Source organism: Schizosaccharomyces octosporus (genome assembly GCF_000150505.1).
Source record: "Schizosaccharomyces octosporus yFS286 unplaced genomic scaffold supercont6.1, whole genome shotgun sequence".
NCBI lineage: Eukaryota > Fungi > Ascomycota > Schizosaccharomycetes > Schizosaccharomycetales > Schizosaccharomycetaceae > Schizosaccharomyces > Schizosaccharomyces octosporus.
The window spans coordinates 3,671,679-3,685,716 of NW_013185619.1; the positions used below are offsets into that span (position 1 = coordinate 3,671,679).

At 36.6% G+C, this 14,038-nt stretch overlaps 8 protein-coding genes across 8 annotated transcripts; 4 read left to right on the plus strand and 4 right to left on the minus strand.

Annotated features, from left to right (window-relative positions):
* Positions 1-234: 234 nt before the first annotated feature.
* Positions 235-5,508, plus strand: SOCG_02462 (dopey family protein; the record flags this gene model as incomplete). Its single annotated transcript, XM_013160955.1, has 5 exons — positions 235-250; positions 296-414; positions 457-2,184; positions 2,228-2,420; positions 2,459-5,508. 5 exons carry the CDS (start codon positions 235-237, stop codon positions 5,506-5,508), a joined length of 5,106 nt encoding a protein of 1,701 aa, XP_013016409.1.
* Positions 5,509-5,858: 350 nt separating this feature from the next.
* Positions 5,859-6,400, plus strand: SOCG_02463 (ribosome biogenesis protein; the record flags this gene model as incomplete). The annotated part of the gene is made up of 2 exons (XM_013160956.1): positions 5,859-5,870; positions 5,900-6,400. The coding sequence occupies 2 exons, from the start codon at positions 5,859-5,861 to the stop codon at positions 6,398-6,400; spliced, it is 513 nt and encodes a 170-aa protein (XP_013016410.1).
* A 254-nt stretch (positions 6,401-6,654) lies between these two features.
* On the minus strand, positions 6,655-8,511 carry SOCG_02464 (Erd1). Its single transcript, XM_013160957.1, has one exon. It carries the CDS (start codon positions 7,984-7,986, stop codon positions 6,874-6,876), a length of 1,113 nt encoding a protein of 370 aa, XP_013016411.1. The 5' UTR covers positions 7,987-8,511; the 3' UTR covers positions 6,655-6,873.
* Positions 8,512-8,725: 214 nt separating this feature from the next.
* SOCG_02465 (uncharacterized protein) lies at positions 8,726-9,084 on the minus strand (the record flags this gene model as incomplete). The annotated part of the gene is made up of 2 exons (XM_013160958.1): positions 8,726-8,857; positions 8,968-9,084. 2 exons carry the CDS (start codon positions 9,082-9,084, stop codon positions 8,726-8,728), a joined length of 249 nt encoding a protein of 82 aa, XP_013016412.1.
* A 299-nt stretch (positions 9,085-9,383) lies between these two features.
* Positions 9,384-10,034, minus strand: SOCG_02466 (rRNA processing protein Rrp15; the record flags this gene model as incomplete). Its single annotated transcript, XM_013160959.1, has 1 exon — positions 9,384-10,034. The coding sequence occupies one exon, from the start codon at positions 10,032-10,034 to the stop codon at positions 9,384-9,386; it is 651 nt and encodes a 216-aa protein (XP_013016413.1).
* Positions 10,035-10,084: 50 nt separating this feature from the next.
* On the minus strand, positions 10,085-11,830 carry SOCG_02467 (NAD transporter). Its single transcript, XM_013160960.1, has one exon. It carries the CDS (start codon positions 11,648-11,650, stop codon positions 10,541-10,543), a length of 1,110 nt encoding a protein of 369 aa, XP_013016414.1. The 5' UTR covers positions 11,651-11,830; the 3' UTR covers positions 10,085-10,540.
* A 761-nt stretch (positions 11,831-12,591) lies between these two features.
* Positions 12,592-13,122, plus strand: SOCG_02468 (autophagy C terminal domain family protein; the record flags this gene model as incomplete). Its single annotated transcript, XM_013160961.1, has 1 exon — positions 12,592-13,122. The coding sequence occupies one exon, from the start codon at positions 12,592-12,594 to the stop codon at positions 13,120-13,122; it is 531 nt and encodes a 176-aa protein (XP_013016415.1).
* A 459-nt stretch (positions 13,123-13,581) lies between these two features.
* Positions 13,582-13,953, plus strand: SOCG_02469 (prefoldin subunit 4; the record flags this gene model as incomplete). Its single annotated transcript, XM_013160962.1, has 1 exon — positions 13,582-13,953. The coding sequence occupies one exon, from the start codon at positions 13,582-13,584 to the stop codon at positions 13,951-13,953; it is 372 nt and encodes a 123-aa protein (XP_013016416.1).
* Between the last annotated feature and the right edge of the window lie 85 nt (positions 13,954-14,038).

Below are 14,038 nucleotides of genomic sequence, written 5' to 3' on the forward strand. Positions count from 1 at the left end.
TCTTTTCATCTGTAGTTTAATGTTTTAAATAATCTTCAGTTTCGTGTTTACGTTTACCAATGCAATATTGATTTGTTTTTCTAATAGCAACCAACTGCCATTATACGTTACATCTCACTATAAGGCTTGGTATAAGCATTGTAAATAATAATACTACGCAGCTATCAATAACCACCGAGAGACTTGTACATTAGTTGGCTGTAGATGAGCTTTTATTGATGAATTTCTAAAGTTATGAATACTATGATTGGTAAGATTGATTTTTGCTGTTGTACTAGTAATAGTAACCATTTAGACACCACAAATGATGCCAAATATAGGAAGTATCAAGACGCGATTCGCAAATGTATTGCGCTTTTTCAAACAGTAGAGCAATGGCCTGACTATATATCGTATTTGACGAAACTTCATAAGGTAAGATCGTGATATTTAACATCCCGTTAACACTTAAACAAGGTTTTACAATCGTACTCGTCATTCAAAACAATTCCCTGCAATTTGTTGGTATCTAGATCTTTGGCTGAATGCTTATCTCCAGGACTTCCATCTGGCGTTCATAAAAAGGCGCTGGAGGTTTATGATTATGTATTCACTATTTTGGAAAAGGATGTTCTTGCGGAGGAACTGGTTGTTTGGACGTATGGGCTTACACCATTCTTTTCTATTTCATCAATTAAAACAAAACATGATTATATAAGTATTATACGGAAACATTTTGTCTCACTTGGAGAGTCAATTCGTCCATGTTTTCAAGCTGTATTTATATCGCTACTTTCCGGACTAGAAGAAGAAAGTGATGAGTATTCTCAGGAAACCCTCTTCTTGGTAGATGATCTAATAAAAGGTCTAAACGATGATAAATTTGCTTGGGGAAGCATTTGGTCTACAATTCTAAGTTTTCCTAGCCAAAGGCCAGGTGCCCTGATATACTTACTTCGAATTTGCAATGCCCTTCCAAAAGAAGAAGTTCAACCCAAAGTAATCCAGCCAGATCCAAGTCTTGTTACACGCGCCCTGGCAGCTGCAATTAGCGATAACGATGTCCTAGTTCAAAGAGGTTACATGGATGCATTATTGCACCATTTTCCTATTCGATCTCCTTTCTTACAAAAAGTCAAATCTTTTGATTTGAAACTTCTACACATGTCTGTGGTATCTATTATTTTGCGAAACGATCTGTCTTTAAACCGAAGGTTCTATGCGTGGCTTATGGGTTTACCTAAGGATTCAGAGTTGTCAGGCCCTGATCCAGCTAATGAGATGGACCCCTCTTTGCTTTTGGAAAACATGTCAGTTTTTATCGACGGTGTACGTGATCTACTTTCTTTAAAAACCAGTACAATGTCTATATATAAAGCTTTTCGGATTCTGTATACACTCTCGGACCGAAAATCAGTCTTTTCTGTTATGGAAAGTCAAATTCTATCTTTTGTTTTTCAAGCTTACCATGCTATTAGTGTTTCTTCGAACAAACAGGATTCCAAGCATTTGCATGACTCCTCGATAGATTATGGTCGTCGTCTCATTATGCGGTTTAATGATTTAACTATTTATGAATATTTGTTTAAGTGTATAAAAGATTATATTTCTAATAATGAGAAGTATCTACCTTCGCTAGAAATGTTTCATTTTATCTTGCGAAACCAGCAATACTTCTTTAATAGAATTGATGAACAGTATTTTTTCTTGTTTTTTTGCTATATGATTCTTTACTTGGAAAGGAACCCTTCATTGATTACTCGGAATCCTTCTTTGGATTTGTTTGTTTCTACTTGCTCACTTTTAGTGGATAATTTCAAATGGAGTTCTCTAAAAGATCACAAAATTGGTTCCTCATCGACAGAGCATCAGCATAAAGTTATATATTCTCTCGAACATCGCATACTTGATATGAATGGCTCTCGTGACGGAAGTTCTTTATACTCAAAATCTGTGTCGAGCTTGCTCAATTTTTTGAAGAAATTTGCCAATATAGAGAATTTTCATCAAAATATTCTTGTATTCCTTTTGAAGCTTCTGAAAGAAGCAATTGACCCTAAAATTGAATATGATTTTTTGGGAATAACCATTGAAGGACTTGAACAAAAGTCTTGGAATTTTCAAGAAGTAGAAAGTCTCGTGTCAATGCTTCCCTCTAGAATGCTTTTAAGCTCAAATCGTTTAGTACATTTACTACTTGAAACTGTAAGTTCTTGATAACTCAATTTTTGCTGACTAACCTATGTAGGTTTGGGATGAGATATCCGTAAGTTCCTATTTACGAGAAGAGAAATCTTTAGAGATTATTTGGATTCTTCAAGAGAAATTGCAAAATAAAAAAATAGAGTCTTACTTCTCTTCATGTGTTGTTAAGCAGCAAATGATAAATAAAACCTCTGCAATTTACGACATTCCTTTCTATGATACATTAAGAAGAGGTGGTATGTGAAACAGATGTAAAACTTCGCTAACCTGATAGTTCAACATTCCCTGTTTCACGATGTTTTCGATAGGCCGTTATTACTCTTACTCAGTGCATTGTTTGGTGACACTCCTGAAAAAGACTTAACTGGATTAATAAGCTGGATTAGCTCCTCTAGTGCACTCCAATTACGAGTTTTGGAGCTTATAACTGGAAACCTCTTACTCCAATCCCCGAATCTATCTGATATACGTTCGTTAGGAAACGATACAACAAAATACAAGATAATTGAAACACAAAGAAATAGCCAAGCGTCAAGGTGCATCTATTTTTATCGAATGAGTTATCAGTTAATTTTGTATTCAGACTTGTTTATAAATGAGGAAGACCTTTCGGAGAGTCTAAAAGAAGTGGAGAAAATATGTCTTATAAGTTGGGCCGACGTTTTACTGGTGAAAGAAAAATCTTTGAATTATACAACATTCCTTGCTATCCTTATGAAGTCATTACTAGATATCTTTAACGAGAATCATATAGTAATGATGAAGGAGGATTTGTATAAATTATATTCTTGGGCATTCAAATTGTTTCGACAAATCATCAAAGTTTGGACTAAACCTTCGGACTGCGAACAGCATGTAGTTAATAGTCTTCTTGCCCTCGTAAAGACTGTAAAACCAGATGTCGGGTCTAGCTATAAAGACTTCCTTATGAACTTATTGAGTTTATTGGAATTCCTCCAACCAAGAATTGAATTGTCAGATATCCATACAGCAGAGAATCGTGAGTTTATTCGAAATTTCATTATGACAGGCCTATCTAACAACGATCCTACGATTTGTTCAAGGTGGCTTAAAGTAATCAATGGTTTTTTACCCAATATGTTGGAGGACATCCCTCTATTAGTTATACCCCCCATTCACTTTTTGTCTTCTTTTATTGATGAATTTTTGAAACAACACGATGCTATGTATAGGGATTTTCCAAGTTCTCTTCCTGATCGCACGTTCATGGACGTGTTCATACTTAAACTAGAGACCCTAAGTGACATGATTGTACGCGTCATAAAAATGTTCCCATACATGCAAAACTCCAAAAGGTCAATGGAAAATAGTGGACTCATTGGAAATGTAATTTCCGGTGTCTTTTCTAATGATACCTCAACGTCTTCTGTTGATATAAGCAAGCGTCTTTCTATGTTGCTCGTTATACAGGATGCTGTCCGCACATTATTTGCTTGCTATTCTTGGGATTTGAAGCACGGATATTATGAGAAGAGATCTAAAGTTTTTATAAATGACACATCCTCACTTAAAGAGGCTGCAGCTAAAGGTATTTTACGACTTTATAAGCACGAACCAATGGAGTGTATAGAAACACTTGTTTACATAGAAGTAAACCAAGATACCTCATATTCCCGATATGTGTGGGAGCTGTTCTCATATTTAAGTGATGGATATCCTGAATACATAATCAAGCATTTGACATCTTCTTTCTTTGCGAGGGAGACAATTTCCACATACAGTGGTCCTTCCAGTTTGACTATTAAAGTTTCGCAGATGGATATTTTAGATTGCATCTGTTCATATGTTGCTCAACTAAAAGAAAACGAAATCCCTGGCGTGTTTCCAGAAATAGCTAAATTTTTACGAGAAATCATCGTTTCTTCTAACACTTTCAAAAATTACTTACTTGCTTCTCTTCGTATTTTATTCCTGATTTCAAAGCACATAAGTAATAGTTCGGATACACGCCAACAAAAAGAGTTCTTTGATCTTTGGAATCGGTGCTTGACAGCTACTCTGTTTCACGTCGGGAAAACACCTGAAAGTCAAGTAATTGCTGACTTTTTTGCTTACAAGGAATTGCGACAGGATGTGATAAGCCATACTGAGAACAAAGGACCTGTAACGCCGATGTATTTATTTTCAAGATACTTGGAGCCTGCTCTTCTCGAATTTTTCTGTGCAGAGCTTATCCCCAATATATCAGATCTTGCGAAAGATGAAGAGAAGCTAATAGGATGGTCCGTAATGATTGTAAACAGTTTTATCTCTCCAATCGTCAAAGCAAGGACATTCCCTGAAGCATTTACTGAAATGCACTTGGATTTGCTAGTTGCCTTTAGTCGATACTCTTCTCTTTGCAAATCATGGAAGAAGGACTTTTGGGATATATATAACGATAATAATTTATTTCGGTTTAATACAAGTCAACTTCGAAAGCTAGCTCCGGTGATCCAGGTTGCGTTGTACCAAGATCTTTCTCGTCTAGGCGATTTAATTACGAAATCCGACCTTGGTATGACAGCACTGTTCACATCGCGGGATGCACAATTGGGTGTTCGTCAAGGGAATTTATGTCGAATTACAATATTCATATTATCTTGCCAGAAAGATTTCTTTTTGCCGAGCCTTCCTCCAATAATTGATTTAATAAAACGACTTCTAGGCTCTGATCCCGAGGGAGTTTTGAAGAAGGAGCTTTTCTTGATGATCCGTGCTCTTGCGCTAAGAACAACATCAAATCATTTACTAAGTCTTTGGCCGGTTGTAGTTAGTGAACTGCAAATCATTTTTCAAAAGTACTGTATGGGTGATGCTACTGTCTCCAAGGAAACGTTAGTAGATGCCTGCAAGCTATTGGATTTCTTAGCGGCATTAAAACCAGAGGAATTTTCACTGCATGAGTGGGTTTTGATGATGAGTCCGCTTGATGCAGTTTATTGGAGTACGAAAACATCTCCCAAACCTTTGGTACATTTGGTAGCAGAGCGTTTGAAAAGTACTTCGTCGGAAGTTTTTGATAGGAGCAGTATCGAAAGCTCAGAACGTTCTTCGGCGACATCAAAAGCTCCTTCTTCATCCATCACTTCAAGGGCTCCTTCTCTTTCAGCGTTCCCAACAGACGGACAATTACGACAATTTCTGAATGCAATACCAATAGATGTCCATGAAGAGAGCTACTCTTTAAGTGTGGTAGATCCTTACTGGTTTGAAGAATCGATTTATAAAGAAGTACTTCAAAGGTTTTCCATTCCAATAAATACATCTGCTTCCTATCCTATGTCTAGGTCTTCGTTGGCACCTACTACGGAGTTCACATAGTTTATGAAGCGTTACTTTATAATTACTTCCTACTATAAGTAATGCTTTCTTTTTTTAAAAGTTTTTCTAATTTAGTCCCTTTTTTGTTTACTAAATTTTATTTTATTTACCCAGCATACTCACTTGCTTCGAGGACTTCAGTTTACGGATCTCGAAAGCTCACGCTAAATGCTTCTCTTGGTTTAGCAGCCTTTGCAAATAGCAACTTTGAAGAATATCCCAACAAAGAATATTTTCTATTGAAAAGCTCGTTAATTTATACCAGTGAATAAAAGCAGTAAAATTTTTGAAGTTTTGATCAGGATCCATTCAAAACAGGCAGTTTACAATGGTATAAACATGATAAAAAAATGAACAGAAGAGTAACTAACTATGTAAGCCTAAAGCAAAGAAGAGAACGTCCCTCGCTACCAAAGCAGCTAATAAATTAAGCAAGGGAGTCCCTGGGCCTAAAAATGAAACTACAGGATCTACTAGCCAAGAAGCCCGTGAAGGAGGAGTGGTGAATCGCTTTGAGATGCCTAGAGAAAGTAAGCACGATAAGAGGAAAGAAAGACATGATGCTTGGCAACAAAAATTTAATTCAAAGACAATATCCGCTTCAGCCCGTAGACGGCGCAATCGTAAGCAACGAGAGAATTTGCAAGTTAACATGTCGTCGTTCGAAAATGTTTTACCTGAGCTTGAGACGGAAGTTGAGGAAAGCGAAAAGAAACAGAATTCAGCTATAAAGGACGCTTCAGTTACAAAGCGTACGAAGGCATCCATGAGGAACGATACAGTAAATGAAATTGACAGATTTCAGTCTATTTTACGGCATCCCTCGTTCATGTCGAATCCATTAAAAACCGTTCAAGAACATTTAAACAATTCGTTACCAAAACGGGAATAACTTATCACCTAGGTAAACTGGAGTAAGCTTTCATCGATGCTAATAGAAATGAATACGGAACTAAAGGGTTGAGTTCTTGGGATACTCAAATTTACAAATAGGAAAATAAAAATTTGGTGGTTTTTATATTTGTTTATTTCTGAGAAGTTGTATTGTCAGATATTGAAATGCGTAGGTACACTGGTGAACTTTGGATATACACGGATGTTAATACAAAAGAAAATAAGCTATTTGCCCTTCATTTAGTAAAATAAATTAATAATATTTAAGTTCATTAGAGTGGAAATTGTATAAATTTCCGTTAGAGGAATATTTACATGTAAACACAAGGAAAATAAAAGAATGTGAAAGCATATTCCTAAGAATGTCCAAAAGTGAACGAAAAAAATATTTTTTAACCACAACCACAACCGCAACCGTCATTCACCAACATGTGAAACATTATTTGTGAAGAATGATTCAAACCATAAGCGTTACTCGGGATGAGAAAGAACGTCGTCATTAGCACCCTGTACAGTCAAATAAGCCATGGTCTTTGAAGCTTCAGCTTCAATCCGAAAGAAAACCCAGATACACCTTCGAAATACTTCTAGAAACTGCATCAAAAAAATACCAAAATCAGTCGCAAAAAGGCTGGTGTGTTTTTCGGAAAGAACTCTTACAACCCAAGACATACGTAAGACGAAATCAAGGGCACTAAAAAAGATGTATACAGCGACAGGGAAGGGACGACGAGTCTGAAACTTCCAGCTCTTGTTGTTCAATGGATCTTTCAAAAAATCCAAGTTCCAATCCTGAGAAACATCCCACCAAAAAGAGTAGGTTGAGTTAATAGCAGAGGAAGCGTTCCAAAGGAACCACATAAAAGTCATCCGCTTATTTCCAACAATACCTAAGAAAATTGCTGGGAACGCAGTCAAATACTTGATGGCATTCATTGTACTCCAGAATCTGGCTGTTTCATTATCAGCATGAGCACGTTCGATGAGACATTGACGAAAACGTATAGCATAAGGATAAGCTGCAATCAAGGACATGATCGCCTCATTTTCTAGCTCTTTTCTTCGTGACCTTGAAGGCTCACTAACAGTGTAAATAAGAATAGCACCGGCGAGCCATAAGTCGGCAATTACTCGAGAATACGAAGTGAGCAAGTCGGAAAAAATGATATCCGGGAATTTATATTCCACGGCGTAATTTCCAGTAGAGATTCGTAAACATTGCCGCATAAACACCTTTCGCTGGAAATATTGCAATTTACGCAAAGGCATGAAGATAATGACACAAAATATAACAACAGGGATGTAAGACATCTCAGATGATTCGGTCAACATGTAGATAATTTCAGCAGCAATGAATAGAAAAGTCCCAATTACTGAAAGTTTGTAAGTAAGTCTATACAGAGGAGCCTGATGTTGATTTAGACGATTGACTGGAAGAGGATTGTTTAGCAAAGCAAAAACATCCACACGATAAGCATACAAGAGCCATAATGCAAACGTAAAGCTATACAATCCAAACAAAACTAGGAAGTAAAGCCTCAAAATCAAGGGCATGTAGTCCATTAAGTTATTTAAATCGACCATTGTATTAGTATGCCAAATGAATTATTCCCACACTAATGAAGGAAAGTAAATATATGCGAGATTAAAACAAAAACCGAATTGAGAGAATTAATAAACGATTTCCCTTCAAAACTCTAAAACTCTGTCAAGAATCTGAAGGGGTCGATATCAGAGTATGAAGGTTCAAATGGTACCAAGGTACGCAGTGAATAAATTACCTATTCAATATAAATAGACCTTTTAAAAATGTTTTATTCTTAGTGTATTAAAAGTGAAATACGACATTTAACAAGCTCTGTCTATTAAAATAGCTCGCTTGAAAGACGAGGTCTGAGGATGAGGGTAAGTTGTTACATACGGTCATAAGATTTATGATCAACCAAAAGCATATGAATGAACATTCTGTTTTCAGTGAAGCAGTAAGAAAACAAGTCGTTTGATAAAAGAAAGAAAAAAGAATTACCAACCCATAGCATAGGGAACATACAATGACTATACACAATTTACATAAGACTCACTCATCTTATCATAAGGAAGATATGAAAATATAATAATATAAATAAAATCAATATCACTTTATTTAGAAAAAGTAGAAATCCTCCAGCTACAGATCAATATCCAGGAGACACTTATAGATATGCAAAAGTGACTGAGACAGCTTCTTCGAATATCTCATATTCATTAAGACATAGCCAGATTAAAAGGGTATGGGCACTTCATCCACCTTAACCATACATCAATTAACCATTAAATTACCAGCCTACCTACGCATGGCGCTAGGTGAATGTCGAAAGTATTTTAGGCCAAGCCAGTTGAAAAAAAGCCATATAAAGAAGGCAACTGTAACCGTCAAAATTATTAAACAAGGATAATATGCATGAATAGGAGAACTCTATGACCTGTTAGTACACCGAATACGGGAATCTTCTTAAAAGAAACACTAATGGAGCGTTTTGAATCCTCAACAACTGCTTTTCAATACTCTTTAGACTATTTACTTACATCTCCGTCTACCAATATAGGAATATCAATAAACCCAAACACACTCATGAGACCAAACACAAATAAGGCCCAAGAGCAAAATAATAGCACATAACCATTCAAAACGGTCGAATCCATTGAAAAAAGCTTCAGTTTTGCCATTTGGAAGTTTTTAACCACGGTACTTCTTCACGAAAGTAAAGCAAGAAAAAGATATAGTATTATTTGATATTGATTTACAAAGAACCAATAGAAAGAATTGGCGTGTTCCTTCTGTGTTGTATACAAAGAAAAATGATTCACCAGATATCCCATAAACCAAAGCCAAGACAGCGTCTAAAAAACAAATAGAATAAAAATTTTTAACTTTTTAAAGCATTCAGTAATAAGTTAATATTAAAAAACCCTTAAAATCTGTATATGAAAGATATCGGACTTTATTGGGATTTAATGAGGTCAAGGAAGCTCGACTTGGAAAGCTCTTGTACCTTTTGTTCACGAGTCGTTCTGCCACCGGTAACAGAAGAGCTCATCATAGCTCCTCTCATTTGAGAAGTACGAACGGCATTGAACAATTGAACCACACCTCTTCGTGCAACACGACGAAGCTCTCTTTCATGTGTAAAGTATGTTTTGACTGTGTCACCATCAGTAGCAACAATGTCGGTAACACGACCCACGTTTTCCTTTTTCAAGCGCTCGCGGCGATGAGCGGTGCGTAACTTTGCAGCCTTTTTGTCGGCGCTACTCTTGCGAATTGCTTTTTTCGACTTCTTCGACAAACTCAAAACAGGAGTATCAGTTGTCTCGGGAGCAGCGGGCTCTTCATTTAAAAGTTTTGCAATATCATCGGCCATTGAGCTTGTTTTATCCTTTTCTTCTCCATGACCTGATGCCTCCTCATCTGCACTTTCAACATCAGAGTCTTCGGATTGATCAATTTCATCTTCGCTATCCAAATCCTCTAATTCTTCTTCAGAGTCAGCGTTATTGGCATTATCTTTTACAAATTGTTTTTGTTGTTGCTCTTCTTCTGGAACAAACTCAATTTCTGCATTATTTTTTCCCTGTTTGCCTGGTTTTGCCATTTTCGTGGTGTTGGTAAATTTTACGAATTTTCTCTCCCTAAATGCATATCGCCAGGTAGTAAATGCTCCAATAATTATTTTACTTTAGATGCTTATTTTCTACGTTTGTGCTATTTTTCATATTCATCTAACTAAAAAGTACGACTTCTCAGTTTCCTTCCATGCGCAAGAGATTCTTAATGATGAAAACGTTTCTTGTTTTTCAGTTTACTATATCATAGAAGAATTTACAAGACTGGTCTATTATTTTAAGGAAAAAAAAATATGATAGAAAAAAGCGCGATGTTTTGAGTAAAAGAGGAAAAAAGAAATCTGACTAGTGGATTCTTGCAGACCAAACCAATTGAAACGGTGTCAACTTTCATAAAAACAGACTTTCAAAATCATTATAGGATTCTTTTAAAAGATGACGTGGAGGGAGTTTTTCAAAATTAAAACTTGATAAATCATATAGTCATAGAATAGGATCTATAAAAATGTCATTGGGAGAATGGGGGGAAAATATATTAATTAAGGTAATCACGAACGAGTTCAAAACTCAGAATTGTCACGGAGCTTGCGGGAATAGTACGGAGGAAGTTAGTACCCATGCCAGCGTAGTATTTACGCCAGCCCTCCAATCTCCATATATCTCGAATGAGTAAAGCCATCGAATTATGAGTTGGAGCATCTAGGCTCTGTAATCGTGTCCGTAAAACTTCATGGGGATAGGTTATTGCGGAGGCAGTTACCTTCGACAGGGTAGCAGCAAGAATAATGTGAACGTTTCTTTGGGTTTCAAACAGATCATCAAAAGACTTTTTAAAAAACTCGTATAATGGGAATTGTATACCAACATGCAAGGTACCAAATAAAGAAGGCGTTAAGCCCCTATAAAACGCTTTGATACCCTCATATTTGTATATCTTTCGAAATGCATCAAGCGTATTTCTATAAGTAGGAGAACAAGCCGGTCCAGTGGGTTGTTCTAGGCGGAGGGGATTACAATCGTCATTAATATTAATTCGTCGTTTTAACCAAAAGAGAGGAAGACGTTTTTTACAAGATTGGGCATCCGTCTGAAGATTACGAAACTGAAGATTTGTAACAGCGGCTGCATTATCAGTTAGAGGGTTTGCTTTCGGATGCGATTGAGTTACAATTCTCGTCTTAACAACCCAAATTGGATTCGTAAAGGTTACACTTGCAGCGCCAGCGAAGATGGCAGAAGCAGTCTGGCGAAACCAAAATTTGTAGAGTTCAGGATCTGCGTCCTCAATTATCTCTTCCGCGTTCTTTTTGGAACCCTGGTTTTGTTGTGAAGATCGTTTGTTTACGCCCAAAAGTTCTTTAGATTTTTCATAGACAGCAAAGTAGATTGACCAGCTAGGCAGGTACCCTAACATCATAGGTCCTACGCCTCGATACAAGCCAGGAATTCCTTCGTGAATGAAAATCCTTTGGATCGAGCGTAGCGTGCCTTCCATTGCTCCTAAAGCTGACGCCCCGCGCACGGACATTCGAGCTTTTTGAGCTTGCTTCCGAGTCTTCACTACATCCAAAGGTGCGACAACAAGAGACGACGCAAACCCAGCAGCTCCTCCTGCTATAGCATCCTTCAAAGAATCATCCAGCATAAAGACGAATCAGATCCTTAGCCACTCATATATGGAAGAAAGCCAACACGTTCAGTTTTTTCTCGTGAAAATCTCCTTTTTTGTGACTTTAGGTGAGATACAACTGACTCTTCCCAATCCGTATGTCTTTACCAGGAAGCTGGTTTTTGTATTGAAGATATTGACTCATAAAAGACTTCCATTTAGCGAACCAATAACTAACAGTTTGTTCTGTGATATCCATACTTAACGAATTCATTCATTCACTTTGCTAGTAAATAAACAATCATGATGTACTAGAAATTGCCATATTTGAGCTCGAGAGATGTAAAAATAAAGTTATATATGTTTGAAAGGCTTTGAAAGTAGCGAACAAAAAATTTACTTATTGAGAAGTATTTCAGAAATCACTCCTGATAAATCCCTATCCACAGTGTTTAAGCTGCTTTCTAGTCATTATTGAATCATGTAAGTTCTTAATAATTCTATGAGACCGTAGCTTGTTCAAAAAAAACACAACCGACTCTAGTTTGGTCGTGTTATGGCTGATTGTGTAAAGCGAGAAAAGTAGGCAAATTCCTTTACGTTTAAGAGCCGTACAAGAAACGAAACGTACAAGAAATAAATGGTATGTATAATCTTAAAGTAATCTGGTCCTCCAATCTTATGCTATACATACAGATGATTGCTAGTCTCGAAGGAATGGATAGCCAAAAAAAGCACACCTTTCTCATGTACGTGGATTCATTTTACCATTCGCTGAAATATATATAAAGATGATTGAAAACTTCTAATCTGCGAAACAGAACTTTTCTTCGCAATTGTTTATTTCTTCCATCCATGAACTGACTCTTTCTCGTTCCTTTTATTTTTTGGGACATTGGATCATCCGTCTAGGAAAAGAAGTTTTAATTTGGATTTTTCTTTCATTTCTAAAATAAAGTAAATGAATTAACTCATTAATGAACTTTCGGCAGCATCTTCTCCAATTGATCCCTACATTGGAGAATCGAGGTATCTCTTGTGAATTGGTAGAGCTTTTTGAACCTATATTACGACTACAATGGCAAATAAAACCATACAATGATGAAAAGAATTCCCTTGTCGAAGAGGAAAGTGAGATGATTTATGTGTCGCCTGATTTATCGGTTGAAGCTTGGATTCGCTTTTCGCCTTCCTACCAAGTTCCTCAATTTTTCTTCCAGTTATATTTTGATGGCTGCGTCCCTTTCACTAAACTTGAAGACATAGAAGCTCTGATCCTCCCAGAAAATCGAGGCCTGGCTTCAGAAGCTTTGGCAATAGGTGATTGTCCTGCTTCAAATGGTATTTCCTGGTACGTCCATCCATGCTGTACCCAGAAATTTTTCTATACAGCAGAAATCTCAAAACAGGATGCTTCTTACCTGCCAATATGGATCCTGTATATCCACCAATTGCTCTCTCCGATTACCATGCCTATGATAGAAGCGCTTGACGGTAACCCCTCTTGACTACTTGCTTTTATCTTGTAAACGGAATCTAGTTCCTTGGAATGGATATATCCTTTCTTGAATTGTTCATAAAACACGAAGAAATTGCTGGATACCGCAAAGTTTCTTCAAGAAATCATCACAATTTCATTTCATTCAATATATGTACATATATATAATTTAAATCTAGTTTCTAATGCTTATACCTGCCAATGCTAAAAGTTTACAGTTTATGCGTCATGAATAAATACTCTTTCGACCGTTCAAATGGTTTACATTCTCGGTTGTGCGAAAAGATATTACAAACAAAACTAAATTAGAATATTTTCTTCAGCCTAACTACCTATGTTGTTTTATTCCTCTCTAGCGTATTTTGTGGAATGAACAAGTTTTTCACTGAGCATTCTATCCTCATCCAAACGACCGCTTCTTTCATTCACGGTTCGCGGCAGGAAACTGACACAAATTTCGTAAAGTATAATGGAACAAATACCTGTGTTAGCTCAAGATCAGCACAATTTAAATGAGTTCTCCGTTTTGCATTCTAGAAGAGCTGTTCAGGAATTAGAGCTCAAAGACATCAAAAGTCAGGTAGAAGACATCGTTGATGCCAAAAATGAATGTGAACTTTTAGATGAAGATGATGGAGATCAAATTCCTTTGATCAAGATTGGTGACGCCTTCTTTCAAGTCCCTTTGGATACACTGAATGAAGAACTCGAAGAATCAGAATCCAGATTGGAAAAGCAAAGTGAACAATTAGAGTCTCATATGGAAACTGATCATTCACGTATTCAAGAACTAAAAAACCTTCTCTACGCAAAGTTCCATGACCAAATTAATCTTGACTAGATTCTGCTGAGGAAGTCTACTAAATTTGTGAAGCCTTCTGTAAACTGCATGACACAATTTTGTTTTTTTTTTAAATTTTACTGTA